The 15185-nt window shown below is 36.1% G+C and overlaps 1 protein-coding gene across 6 annotated transcripts in view; it reads left to right on the forward strand.

The window, feature by feature from the left end:
• The window catches only part of DOCK7 (dedicator of cytokinesis 7), a 227697-nt gene that overhangs the window by 202357 nt on the left and 10155 nt on the right, over nt 1-15185 (forward strand). For 3 of the 6 annotated variants that reach the window (XM_049618558.1, XM_049618554.1, XM_049618557.1), the window contains 5 exons: nt 4606-4731; nt 6715-6804; nt 6922-7158; nt 7499-7642; nt 8768-8874. In XM_049618558.1, the coding sequence (XP_049474515.1) occupies nt 4606-4731; nt 6715-6804; nt 6922-7158; nt 7499-7642; nt 8768-8874 (704 nt within the window). Of the gene's footprint in view, nt 1-4596; nt 4732-6714; nt 6805-6921; nt 7159-7498; nt 7643-8767; nt 11129-15185 lie in introns of those variants that run through there. The other 3 variants (XM_049618551.1, XM_049618555.1, XM_049618556.1) reach the window with 2 other exon arrangements.

Genomic DNA, 15185 nt, shown 5'->3' on the forward strand with positions numbered 1-15185 from the left:
TGTGTTCTGCCCTTATGCTACTCTTCAGGAGAAAAAGAAAGATATGGACAGCAAACATGTACTGTGTAGATGATATTAGATGTGATTTCTTTTTCCCGGACTGGCCATGTAATGGTAAAAACTGAACCTCTGATAAGAAATGTAGTAGGATATATCTTAGAATATGTTCAGTAGGTGAATCACCAACCTGGTTATCATATTAGAGTATGGAAGGAAGGAAATGCAAGCATGCAAAAACAACTATGGTAGAGGATAGTGTTGTAACATAGAGAAAGACAAACCATAGGATGGGAGGTATCCAGTAATTCTCAAAAGGCTTACTCAAGGAAATTGTCAAAAATTACCAAGGAAAACATAAGAGAAGTGGAAGATGGCTTAGAGATCATACTGATGTCCTAGTGTTTGTGTATCAGTATATAGGGCATAGGGATTTTTATAGCTTATTTTTTTTAATGTTTTTATTTATTTTTGAGAGAGAGAGGTAAGTGGAAGCAGAGGAGGGGTGGAGAGAGAGGAGACACAGAATCTAAAGCAGGCTCCAGGCTCTGAGCTATCAGCACAGAGCCCAACATGGGGCTTGGACCCGCGAATGGTGAGATCATGACCTGAGCCGAAGTCAGACGCCCAGTCAACTGAGCCACCCAGGCACCCCTGGGATTTTTATACCTTAATTAAGAACTTGGACTTAAGGTGTCAAATATATTGGTCTTTAACTCCCAGCTCCAACACTGAGTAACAGTGTGACCTTGGGCAAATTACTTTTCCTCCTCTATAAAATGAGAGTGAAAAAATGATACCTATCTCATAATTGTGGTAAGAATTAACAATGATGCATGTAAAGGGGATAGCCAGTGTGTAGCACATAGTAAGTCATTTAAAAATATTAGAGATTATTTTTATTGTTACTATAACATCATCATCATCATCATCATCACCGCTACTTATGTTAACACATTTTGGCTAATGAAGTCTAAGAGGTGTTATGTTTCCAAGCTGACATCTATGGCTAAATAAACTGATAAAAAATGTTTGTGCTCTATAAGAGAAATAGATCTGGTAGACGAGGAGGGACAGAAATTACCACTGTATGAAATAGTGGTATGCTTTTCTGGAAATCAATTACCTTGAAGAAAGTGTAGCAGAAAACAGTTACGTGAGGATAAAAGTTGTAGTGATATTATTATAGAACTACACAACCAACTCAATAGAATGTTCTTGCTAAATAAAGATAACAAAAGTAGAAAAGATTTTAAATCCATTTGTCATAAGACATCTCAGCCATTGGAGACATGGATAGATGAGTAGATGGATTTCCTTGTCTGGGACATGGTTTCATCCCATGAGATTGTGGAACCAATAAGTAGAACTGCCAAGGAAGAATTAAGTTGGAGTGTGGAAATGATAGGAATCTCAGAAAGAATTCATGGCCGTAAGGAAAAGTAATGCTAGAAAAAAGAGAGGCAAGGTGATAGGAAAGTGGAAAACCAGTGTCATCCTGTGGTCCAGAACTGAGGAGGAAATAAAATGAAGTGAGGTTTTTCCTGAGGAGGAAACTATATGTATAATTATGCTTTCATGAACATGTAGAGTCAATGGTTTTACACTAGGGAACTCTTTGTAAATTGAAGCTAAATTTCCTCAAACTCTTAGTCTTCCTTCTGCTGCTGTTCCCTCTCCCATGCCAGTGCACACACATTCATTCTCAGTTCCAGTAACTCCTCAGAGTTAACTCTGATCTACTCCATTCTACCTCTTGCACACTCCCCTTCAACTGCACTAGCCACCTTCCTTGTTCCTCAAACATACTGGGTAGGCTTCTGCCTGGAATGCTTTTCCCCACAGGTCCACATAAATCACTCTCACACCTCCGTCACATCTTTGCTCACATGTCCCCTTTTGGTGAGACCCACCCTGACCACACTCTTTGTCTCTTCTGTTCACTGATTTCTCACAAACATCTAGAACAGTTTGCCGACATATAGTAGGCACTAAATAAATATGTGAATGGATGAGTGGTTTCCCTCACATTCTGTTTTGTGCCTTTCTACGACTTTTCTTTCTTTCTCTCTCTGCTTTCTCCCTCTTCTTTCCTTCCTTCCCACATCCACTTAGCCATTCTTTTGAGTTGTAGAACCCTGTGTGTCACCTCTTTTGAGATCTGACTCCAGCAGGATTAATCTTTCCTTTCTCAATACCACTTTTTATTACAGCACATGACCATTTTTACTGTAATTATTTTAGTATATCCTTTACTTTCTTGAGAGGCCAAGTCTTTTTATTTTTATTTTTATTTTCATATTACTGAGTATGAATAGTGTCTAACACATTATCAGCACTCAATACTTTTTTTCCTTGATCTGAATGTCAGTATGAGAAAGTAAATAAGAAGTTTAAGCCTACTAACTAGTTACAAGCTGCATTAATAAAATTCAAGTTTATATGGAGGGAGTCAGTGAGCCCACTAATCCCTGCACTGATCAGATCACATCAGCAATATTGTGTCTATTTCTGGGATTCCACACGTTGAAAGGTGGCGTTGAAAAACTGATAAAATGTAAACAAGATAGTAATTCCTATCATATAAAGATGATTGACAACTGGAAAGTTTAGCTAAGGGAAACAAGGCCTAATAGCAGTCTTCACATATTTAAAAAGCCACAATATTAAAGATTTGGAATAGTGTTTGAAGTTGGAAACCTCTGAGAGGAATAGAGCCAGAATAAGAAAACGTTAGTATTTGTGGTTTTTCTTTATTTAATTAATTTTTTAAATGTTTACTTATTTTTGAGAGGGAGAGACAGCAAGCTAGGCAGGGGCAGAGAGAGAGGGAGACACAGAATCTGAAGCAGGCTCCAAGCTCTGAGCTGTCAGCACAGAGCCCAATGTGGGGCTCGAACTCATGAACAACAAGATCATGACCTGAGCCGAAGTCGGACGCTTAACCGACTGAGCCACCCAGGCGCCCCTAGTATTTGTGGTTTTTAAAAAGTAGTAATGTATATCTACACATGTGTATGACATTTTTGAAACCTAACTATCACAAATCGTTGATTTTCTCAAATGCCATTTTCACTTTCCATGCAGTGCCTTCATTCCTTATGTCAAAATTTGCTGTTATATTATTTTATTGACTTACTGATGGTTTTAATCAGAATTTAATACCTTTTTGTCTACAGAGATTTAATTTGCTATAGAGCTTAATTTTTATGCCTATTAAATTTTGAAATAACTAAAAAAATTTTTATTTTTAAAATTTTTATTGCGGGAGAGAGAGAGAGAGAGAGTGGGGGAGGGGGGCAGAGGGAGAGAGAGATGTGAGGCTTGATCCCACAACTCTGGGATCAGGACCTGAGCCAAAAACAAGAATCGGATGCTCAACTGACAGAGCAACCCAGGCACCACCTGAAAAGAAACTTTAAATTAAAAGCCTCAAGTTTCTTTAGTGCCAGAGACATTTTTTTCTTCAAAACTGTATTTCTTCTGGGTAAAAATGTGGGGGTATTTTTTTTCACTCTATTTTTTTTTTTTTTTTTTTTTTTTGGTATTAAGGATCAGAGTTTTGCTTAATTATCTGTTTAATTTGTGACTTATTTTACATATCCTTTTGCCTTCCAGTAAGAACTCAATATAGGAAAAATAAGTATAAGACAGATTAGGCTTAAAGAGAATTCAGAGGTTTCTGAATACTAATGTGTGGCTCTGTATATAGGCACTACCATAAAATCCTTCTGAAATATCGTTGTAAATGAACTGTAAAGACTGCATAGAAAGCTTCCAAATATTTTATCTTTATTGAAGGAATTTGTTTTCAAATGCACTGTGTAAGAGTTCAGATGATCTTAGTGTACTTCGTACTTGAATGTGTGGTTAATGCATGCAGTAGGTGGTTTGGGGACTTTAGAATAACCAACTCATGTCAAATTTTTCTCTTTTTATCTTTCATTCATGAATTTTCCCCTTTATATTCCATTTTTAGTTACTCTTCCACGTATAAATATTTTTATTGGCAGAGGGATTCCCTATTGTAAATTTTTTATGTCAGGGCTTCCTGATGGTCTTGACATTTACTGTCTCCTCTGTGCCAGGTGCTATATACCCGGCTTTTAACTTTCATGATCTCATTTATTACATTTGTAAAGGGATTATATATAAAGGTAAATGCTAACTAAAAATATCAGTGTTATTTTTAAATTTAACTTTATTTAGTATGCTGTAATTTCAGAATAATTAAGACACAGTTCATGGTATCCCAAGCATCTTTTCTTACAGTAAGGAAAATAATTTATCTCAGTTGCGTAGGGACTTAAAAACACAGACCAATTTGAGGTGGTCACTTGGTACAAACTGTGAAAAACCTATACCATATGTGACTTAGTCACTTGATAAAAGTCCTAATTGCATAACGTTATTTGTTAGAAAAAATGAAAAAGAAAGATTATTTACTTCCTTTTAAGTTCATTTGAGAAATAAAATATTGTAATTTTAAATTAAATATTTTTGCAGTTTTTGAGAATTTTATACCGTAGTAGCAATCTAAACATAATGTAAAAAACAAAAAAACTTTGTATTAAGGTTTCTTTGTTTTCCTACACCTAGGATGGTAAGCGGATGTTTGGCACCTATTTTCGTGTTGGTTTTTATGGAACCAAGTTCGGGGATTTGGATGAACAGGAATTTGTCTACAAGGAGCCTGCAATAACCAAACTTGCGGAGATCTCTCACAGATTGGAGGTGAATGCTGCAGTAGTTTATAAATGTCATCTTTAATTTGTATTTTCTATGATGAATAGACTGTCAGATCCAGATCTAATCATTTAATAAACCAGATCATGCCAAACTACTCCTTTACAAAATAAAGATTTTTTGATAGGTACAGTAATATGCTTTCTAATCCTTCAAATCTTTTATGGCAACAGTAAAATAATATTAACTGCTTCTTTTTGAGGCTCTATTTTCACATCTGTCTTAGAAGGCCCTACACCCTTCAGAATTACTGTGATTTACAGAGAAATGTGTATAGTATTATCTGCACTTTGTAGAAAAAGACATAAGCAGTTACGTAGCAACTAATAATAGAATTGGAACTAGAACCTCAAGAAATTTCTGACCCAAGTGCATTATCTCTTTGGCCTGATTCCCAGGGAGATTCCTTTAGGACTTAAAAGCCTGAAATCACACCCTGAAAACACTTCTTAGAACCCCTTAACCTTCTTTTTCACTCCTTATTCATTTTCACCAAGATGATAAATTTTCATATTAAGAGGTTTACCAATCTTCTCTGCTGTAGTTACTCTTTCCAACCTTTCTTTATTCTTTTTACTCAAAAGGCAGTCCAGGACTAGAAAGCACCGGGCATCATCTAGGAGATTGTTTGAAATGTAGAGTCTCAGACCCTACCCCAGACGTTCTGAACTCATTCATATGTGGAATTTAAGAAACAAAAAAGATGAAGATAGGGGAAGGGGGGGAAAAAAGAGAGGTGGGGGGAGGCAAACCATAAGAGACATTAACTGTAGAGAACAAACTGAGAGTGGATGGGTGATGGTAGGGCACTTATGGGGCGCCTGGGTGGCGCAGTAGGTTGAGCCATCTGACTTCAGGTCAGGTCATGATCTGGCGGTTTATGAGTTCGAGCCCCACATCGAGCTCTGTGCCGACAGCTCAGAACCTGCAGTCTGCTTCAGATTTTGTGTCTCCCTCTCTCTCTCTGCTCCTCCCCAACTTGTGCTGTCTCTCTCTAAAGTAAATAATAAAACATTAAAAAAAGGGGGGGGGGGGGCACTTGTGTTAAGCACCAGGTATTATATGTAAGTGATGAATCACTGAATTCTACTCCTGAAACCAATATTACCCTATATGTTAACTAATGAGAATTGAAATAAAAACTTGAAACAAAAGAAAAAAATTCATCATTTTTAACAAGATCCCTGGGTTATTTCTATTCACATAATAGTTGGAGAAGCAATGTTCTGGGGCTTGTTTTTATTCTCAGCTGATGTTAATTTCTTGACTGTTACATGCTTGTGTTCACCTTCCATAAATTGGCTTAAAGTGTGACTTTTTATTTTTTAAGAGCTAAATAAGTCTTGGGAAATGCTGACATGGTGTCTTCCAAATTTACTCAATCATAAAACTTATCTTTGAGGGAAGAGCAGGGGTTCTCCTTTGAAGATTCAGATTTAATTTTTCCTATTGAATATCTCCATCCATTGCCCATGCTGCTACTCAGTGTTAAATGGCAAAGTTACTACATTCTTGACTGGGCTGACTTTTCAAAATCTAAACCAGTATAAAACTTTCAACAGATCAATGCCTTTATTTGAAAATTCTGGAATATTAAATCATTCATAAAATGAATGCTGGTTCATTGACCCATATCTGTCAAACTCAATAGTAAGATTCTATACATCAAAGATACTGAGCTTCTTTTGTTTCTGCTTTCTGTTCCCTTTTTGTTTTTCTTGAGGACCTCTTATGGAATCCAGTATTTTTATTGGAGAAAATTGTTATTTTATTTTGTGTTAAAGTGAGTGTTGGGAATAAAATCAGATTAATAGGCTAAGTATAATTTTTGTGAACCTAAATAATTATTTTGTAATTATTCGGATGGTTGTACAAGAACTTAGCCTAATTTTGGTCAGAAGTCTCCCTGAGAGGCTTTCTCTACTCTCTAATGTTAACTTCATGTAAAAGGTTTCTTTTTCTTTATTGTAGGGATTTTATGGAGAAAGATTTGGAGAGGATGTGGTTGAAGTAATCAAGGACTCTAATCCTGTAGACAAGTGTAAATTAGATCCTAACAAGGTATGGTTAATTAGACCAGAATGTACATACGTATATCTCTGAGACTGTGGTTTTGAGGGAGAAGGACTAAACGATGACTTAACAGTGAGAAAATGAAGGGCTTTTTTTCTTTCCTAGGCATACATTCAGATTACCTATGTGGAGCCATACTTTGACACATATGAGATGAAGGACAGAATCACCTATTTTGACAAAAATTATAATCTTCGCCGTTTCATGTACTGTACGCCCTTCACTTTAGATGGCCGTGCCCATGGGGAGCTTCATGAACAATTCAAACGGAAGACCATTCTGACTACTTCTCATGCCTTTCCTTATATTAAAACAAGGGTCAATGTCACTCACAAGGAGGAGGTAAGTCCCCAAACAGGGAACTAGGATTAATGAAACCAATACATTGCAGCCATGTGAGAACAGTGTGGATGTAGCATTATGTACTGCCCCTCATGTGTAAACGTACTAGAAGTTTACCCATTTTTGAGTCATTAATTTCAGCTTCTTTTCTTGGTCCCTAGTTTACCCTTGGTTTATGCTTTAAAAGGTTGATTTTTTTTTTTTTAAGGCATCCAAAGTTTGGAATTATGTTATTGGACAATAATTTATACTTAGTCTCCACTTTTTAAAAAATTGATTATATATAAAGCTCATTAAATAGTTTTCAGTCAGGACACTGACCTAATGTTATTTCATCCAGATCATCTTAACCCCAATTGAAGTTGCTATTGAAGATATGCAGAAAAAGACTCAGGAGTTGGCATTTGCAACACATCAGGATCCAGCAGACCCCAAAATGCTTCAGATGGTGCTCCAGGGGTCTGTAGGCACAACAGTGAATCAGGTTAGTGCTTTTTGCTAGTACTCTGTAAATTCCATCATAAGTGGAATTGGGAATGATGTCATGATTACATTTCACAGAGATCACAGGTAAGTGTCAGATCAGGCAGAAAAAGATTTGTGTTAGAAGTGGTTTGCAGAAGTCACAAAGGATAAATGAAGATAGACTGAAAAACAAAAATCTTTTTAGTATGATCTGTCACTAAGGTTTTCATGCCTCCTCCTGTACTGCCTGTATTTGTCTACCCATCTGTTCTCAAACATTCTATTAAGAAGGAACTGATTCACTTAAAATGGCCTTTCCTTTAAAATCTTGTCCTAAATGAACATGATCTAAAAAGGCCTCATTTTCAGAGCTACGTACATACATGCGAATGCCTGCCCCTTTAGTACTCCCTGGTGTTTCTTGTCCACATCTCCTTCACAGTGAGTCATGAGCAGGAAATAAATAATGTGGATTCGCTTTGAAAGTTTTAATAACATACGTACGTATTGTTGTTTTGTCATATGCAGATTAGAAGCCATCCCCATTATCTCCTTGTGATGGGTTCATTTAGCTTCTCTTGCTGATGATTAGGGAATATTCCAGGGTAAGGTAAAATCCAGAAAGGCTTCAAGTAAGATTTCATATTATGTATCTTATATTTTAACCAAAAAGTGCCCTATCAATACTGATACTGCCCTACCGATACTGATTTACTTCAATACTGAAGTAAATATTTTAACACCTTTACCCCTAAAAACATACATGATTTGGGGGTTTTACTTCCAAAAGGTATAACAGTCACAAAAGGTCATCTCCAACAGCTGACTGCATCCAGGATAAATTATGGAATATAAAAAGTACAAAGCACAATGCTTCTATGAATACGATAGTCAGTCCTTGAACTCCTCTTTTCTTTGAAAAATGCACTAATTGCAGTACTTAAAAATATAAGATTTGGCATTAAGAGAAGCTGCAAATCAATTGCCAGAATCTGTCTGTGAGAAGTTTTAATATAGGCATAGACGTACATGCATTAAGCTTAAGTGGAACCATCTCATTGCTAAGAAAAAATCATTTGGGTAAATTCTACCTCTGATTTTAGAGAAGACCAAAACACACTTGTTTTATGTTCTTATTTTACAGGGGCCTTTGGAAGTTGCCCAGGTTTTTCTATCTGAAATACCCAGTGATCCAAAACTCTTCAGACATCATAATAAACTACGACTGTGCTTCAAAGATTTTACTAAAAGGTACTCAAGACTTCCTACATAAAGATCCTCACATTTGAGAATGTCCAAACCACAGAATGGTATAAAGTCCTTAAGGGACTATTCAAAAGAGAGAATCTAGGAAAGCATCTCACAGTGAGAAACAGTTTGTGCGTTACTTCCTGTTCCTTCCGGGCCTCTATGTATCCCCCCCTACATATCCAATACTCTGTAATGCCATATTTTTTATTTTAAAGATTAGAAGAGCCCAGACTCAAAATTTTTTTTTAACTTGAAACTATTATTAGACCATTTAACTATTTAACCTGAGAATCATTATTTATGGTGAACCTTCAATGGGAAAGTTTTGGTTTCCCTTCCCTCAGGAAACACAGAAGCAACAAACGTGGAAGCAAAAAATTTATGTTCAGATCTTGTCTTTGTAATCGTGTGTCCTATTCCAGGTCACTTAATCTCTATGATCCTTTATTTTCTAATATATAAAGTAAGGATAATAATATCTGCTTGTGCAAGTTAAGTGAAATAATATATGGGTGTGTCGGGGTCCCCAAGACCACCCCCAGTTTTAACGATTTGCTAGGAGGACTGACAGGACTCAGCATATAGATGTAGTCATGGCTATGATTTGTTGCTGTGAGAAGGGACAAAGTAAAACCTTCAAAGGAAAAAGGCACAGTGAAGTCTTGGGGAATCCAGCTGTAGGCTCCACAGTGCTCTCTTAGGGGATTTGCACAGGAGCTCCTGACGCCTCCAGCACTGAGCTGGGATAGCATGTGTGAAATGTTGTCTACCCAGGAAGCTCAGTAGAGACTCAGTGCCAAGATTGTTGCTGGGGGCTGGTCACATAGACACCTTCTCCCTGGTATCTACCAGAATTCCAGACTCACAGAATGAAAGCAGGTATTCAGCATAAGCCATAATGTTTGTGTAAATAGTTTAGGCACATTGAGCCGCTCTTATCTTCTGGGAATGATTACCTCCCAAAGTCCAAATTCCAAGACACTAACCAAGCGCCATCCTTGCAAACAGGCCTTCGAAGGATAGCAGTCTCCGGCCTACAGTTAACTCTTTTCTGCACAAATAATATTTGGCACATAATAAATAGATGTTTAGTAAATATTAAATTTTGAAACAGTAGGAAAAACAGTCATTTATCAACTTGATACTGGTTCCTGCTTTACTAACACTGAAAGCAAAATAGAGAGAATGATTAATTTTACATGGTCATGCCAGGGAAGATTGCACACAGGAGTCGACATTTGATATGGACCTTGGAAGGAAGAATATTAGTTTTCAGACAGATACAGGGAGAAAGCATATACTAAATAGAAGAGAAAAAAAGAAAAACCAGCATGAGCAAAGTTCAGAGTCTCTTTGGAGAAAGGTGGATAGTTTAATGAAGCTGGAACCATCAAATCTGTGAAGAGAGGCAGTCGAATACTGGGTAAGTGGACTGGGATTAGATTGTAAGAGCCTCGTGTACCATTAAGTAAATGACAATCACCTAATAAAGTAGCATCAGAACCCAGTCTTTGACTCCCTGTTGTGCTTTCTCTTATCAAATCATTCATTGAACAGCTTTATCAGGGGTAGAGATAATTTTATATCAGTTTTGTCATCAGAAAATTATGAGGAATGCTAACATAATCAAGTATTTTAAGATGGAATTTCCCATGTTCTCATTGCAATAGCTATCATGAATTCCTATCAGTCTCTCCTGCCTGAACATGGTGAATATCTTTTAAAAGACTTCAAAAAGCTTCACTGGAAGTCTGAGATTCCATAATCTGATTAGTGGCCTAGACCCCTTCTAGGCTTGATTTTAGGAAGCAGCAGGAAACAGCTCCAAGTATATGAAGTAAATGAACTGTGGTAGTGAAAGAAGGAAATCTGCTTTATACCTGTAAAATTGACTAATAGCTGGCATTAGTTTTATTATTAGGAAAGTTTCAAATAACAACCAAAAACACCCTGCTATCTGTCAGCCAGATGGTCTTGGAACAATACATACTTCTTTAGGTCATACACATTTAATTATAGACAGATACGGCTTTTCTTGCCATTATTTGGAATTTTTACATGATTACATTCATATATATCCTCCTCTGTGCATATTGATGATAAGGTAATGAACTTTTGTAGTGCGCAGGTCTCCTTAAGCGTTACCAACTGTAGAGAAGGTTTTCTTCATTTTAAATGACAAAAAGGCAGAAACACCAAACACTCTATAAAATATAAATCTTATCAAGAAAATTATAGCCTTTTTTATTATTTATTATTTTATTAAAGTCATGCTACCTTTTGTTACCTTTAATTTTTTATATCAGTATGCATATATATATATTTATAAAAATTCACTTACAATATACATAGAATTTTTTGTTTTTCAGTTAAAGTTAAAACTTTCTAATGGTTACTTTATTTCATCAAATGTTTGAATTTAAGTTGAATTTAAGCGTGATGTAGTTATCCAGTGTGTTGGATTTTTTAAAATATTTTTTATTATAGTCGACACAATGTTTCGTTAGTTTCAGGTATACAACATGGTGATTTCCTATACCTTATGCTGTGTTCTCTACAAGTGTAGCTACCGTCCGTCACCATACAATGCTGTTACAGTATCATTGACTATGTTCTCTATGCCATTCTCTGTGCCTTTTGTGCCTGTGACATATTCATTCCGTATCTGGAAGCCTGTACCTCATACTCTCCTTCACCCATTTTGCCCATCTTCCTACTGCACTTAGATCTGATTCTGCTCTTTTGTTGTTGTTGTTCATTTGTTTTTTAGATTCGACATATAAGTGAAGTCATATCATTGTCTTTCTTAGTCTGACTTATTTCACCTAGCATAATATCTCTGAGTCCATCCATGTTGTCACAGATGGCAAGATCACATGCTTTTCATGGCTGTGTAATGTTCAATTGTTTGTATATACCATATCTTATCCATTCATCTATCAGTGGACACTTAGGTTGCTTCCATATTTTGGTTAATGTAAATAATGCTGCAATAAACATAGGGGTGTATATATCTTTTTTATTAAATGTTTTCATTTACTTGGGGTAAATACCCAGTAGTGGGATTATTGGATCAAATGGTATTTCTGTTTTTAATTTTCTGAGGAGCCTCCATACTATTTTAAGCATGAAATGACTAAGCCAAAGTACACGAACATTTTTACGAGCCCTTAATACATCATGCGTTGCAAAAAGTTTCTAAGTATCAAACAGTGCCAAGTATGCAAGTGTACTAATCTCAGCACACCTTGCTTTAAGTAATGCCATTTAGGTAGGGTATCTCTTGTTAATCAGTTTAAATGGTACTTTCGTTTGCATTCTTTTATTCCTAAAACCAGTGAACACTTTTGCATGTGTTTACTTCTTATATTTTGGGATTTATATTTTAAAACTAATTTTCATTAAATCTTAAATGGATTTGATATTTATAACACTTGTTATTAAAGAACAGGGAGAAAAAAAAATCATGTTCCTACCCACCCTGCTTAATAACATTATCATTGCTTTGAGATCACCTCCTCATATGTTCTTTTCTGATAGCATCTCTACTTTCCTTTAGAGGTAACCACTATCATGAATTTCATATTTATTATTTCCTTTATTGTCTTTATGGTTTCTCATAAATTAATGTATCCTTTAATAATACACTTTCATTTTGCATATTTTTATATAAATGGACAGTGAATATAATTTTTCTGTGACTTGCTGTTTTCAAAGTTTGTGAGATACACCTAAATTTACTTTATTTTTATATATTACATTGTGTGAATATACCACGATTTATTCATTTTTCTGTTGGTGTATATTTGGTAGTTACCTGTGTTTTTGTTTTGTTTTTGTTACAAAGAGTAATATTCAAATATCCTTCTTTTTCTGAATTGACAACAGATTTTCTAGGAGTTACATACCTAAGAGTAGTGTTGTTGGTTCATAGGTTCAACCTCAACCAGATAATGCCACTTTTTTCCAAAGTGTGTAAGCCATTACACATAAAGGAGCCAGAAAAAGAACAAAGCCCCAAACCAGCAGAAGGAAGGAAATAATAAAGATTAGAGCAGAGATAAATGATATAGAAACTAAAACAAAAAACAAGAAAACAACAACAAAAAAACAATAGAATAGTCAGGGAAAGCAGGAGCTAGTTCTTTGAAAAGATCAACAGAATTGATAAACTTCTAACCAGACTCAGAGAGAGAGAGAGAGAGAGAGAGAGCGCACGTGCAGGAACTTGAATAAGCAAAATCACAAATGAAAGAGGATAAATAACAACCAACACCACAGAAGTATAAACAATACTTCTCTGCTCATGTGCTTTCTCTCTCTCTCAAAACAAAACAACAACAAAATTGCAGGAGAATACTACAAAAAATTATATGCCAACAAATTGGACAACATAGAAGAAATAAATTCCTAGAAACCTATAAACTACCAAAACTGAAGCAAGAAGAAATAGAAAATTTGAATAGACTGATTACCAGCAACGAAATTGAATCCATAATCAAAAAACTTCCAACAAACAAAAGCCTAGGATTGGACAGCTTCACAGGCGAATTCTACCAAACATTTAATACCTATTCTTCTCAAACAATTCCAAAAACTAGAAGAGGAAGGAAAACTTCCAAATTCATTCTATGAGGCCAATATTGCCCTGATACCAAATCCAGATAAAGACACCACAAAAAAAGAGAACTACAAGCCAGTATCTCTGATGAACATAGATGCAAAAATCCTCAACAAAATACTAGCAAAATGAATCCAACAATATGTTTTAAAAAATCATTCACTGCAGTCAAGTGGGATTTATTCCTGGGGTGCAAAGTTGGTTCACTATTCACAAGTCAATCAACATGATACATCACATCAATAAGGAAAAGGATAAAAACCGTATCATCATTTCATAGATGGCAAAGAGGGGTGCCTGGGCGGCTCAGCCGGTTAAGTATCCAACTTCGGCTCAGGTCATGAACTCGCATTTTGTGAGTTTGAGCCCCACATCAGGCTCTGTGCTGACAGCTCAGAGCCTGGAGCCTGTTTCAGATTCTGTATCTCCTTCTCACTCTGCCCCTCCCCTGCTCTCTCTCTCTCTCTCTCTCTCTCTCTCTCTCAAAAATAAATAAAAATAAACATTAACAAAATAAAAAAAATAGCAGAGAAAGTATTTAACAAAGTACAACATCCATTCATGATAAAAACTTTCTACAAGGTAGGTCTAGAGGGAATGAACATAACTCAACATAATAAAGGCTGTATATGAAAAACCCACAGCATACATCATACTCAATGGGGATAAACTGGAGAGCTTTTCATCTAAGATCAGGAACAAGACAAGGATGTCCACTCTCTATTCAACATAGTACTGGAAGTCCTAGCCATAGCATTCTGACAACAAAAAGAAATAAAAGGCATCCAAATTGGCAAGGGAGAAGTAAATCTTTTACTATTTGCAGATGACATAATACTATATATAGAAAACCCTAAAGACTCCACCAAAAAACTACTAGAACTGATAATTCAGTAAAGTTGTAGGGTAAGAAATCAATGGACAGAAATCTCTTGCATTTTTATACATTAATAATGAAGCAGCAGAAAGAGAAATTGAGAAAGCAATCCCATTCACAGTTGCAACCAAAATAATAAAATATTTAGGAATAAACCAAAAAGTTGAAAGACCTGTACTCTGAAAACTATAAAATACTGGGGCAACTGGGTGTCTCTGTCCATTAAGTGTCCAACTCTTGATTTCAGCTCTGGTCTCACAGTTCATGGGATCAAGCCCCTCATCAGGCTCTCCACCGGCAGCACGGGGCCTGCTTGGGATTCTCTCTCTCTTCCTTTCTGTCTGCCCCTCCCCTGCTTGTGTGTGCTCTCAAAGTAAGCATTTTTTAAAAATCTGTAAAACAGTGATGAAAGAAACTGAAGATGACATAAAGAAATGGAAAGATGGAATGCTCATGGATTGGAAGAACAAAATTGCTACCCAAAGCATTCTACAGATTTAATGCAATCTCTGTCAAAATACCAACGTTTTTCTTTCTTTTTTATGGTGTTTTTATTTAAGTAATCTCTATACCCAGCATAGGGCGTGAACTCACAATCTCAAGATCAAGAGTTGCTCACTTTTCCAACTGAGCCAGCTAGGCGCCTTGCCAACAGCATTTTCTTTTATAAATTTTTTTTTTAACGTTTATTTATTTTTGAGACAGGGAGAGACAGAACATGAACAGGGGAGGGTCAGAGAGAGGGAGACACAGAATCTGAAGCAGGCTCCAGGCTCTGAGCTGTCAGCACAGAGCCCGACGCGGAGCTAGAAC

The sequence above is a fragment of the Panthera uncia genome (genome assembly GCF_023721935.1).
Source record: "Panthera uncia isolate 11264 chromosome C1 unlocalized genomic scaffold, Puncia_PCG_1.0 HiC_scaffold_4, whole genome shotgun sequence".
Lineage (NCBI taxonomy): Eukaryota > Metazoa > Chordata > Mammalia > Carnivora > Felidae > Panthera > Panthera uncia.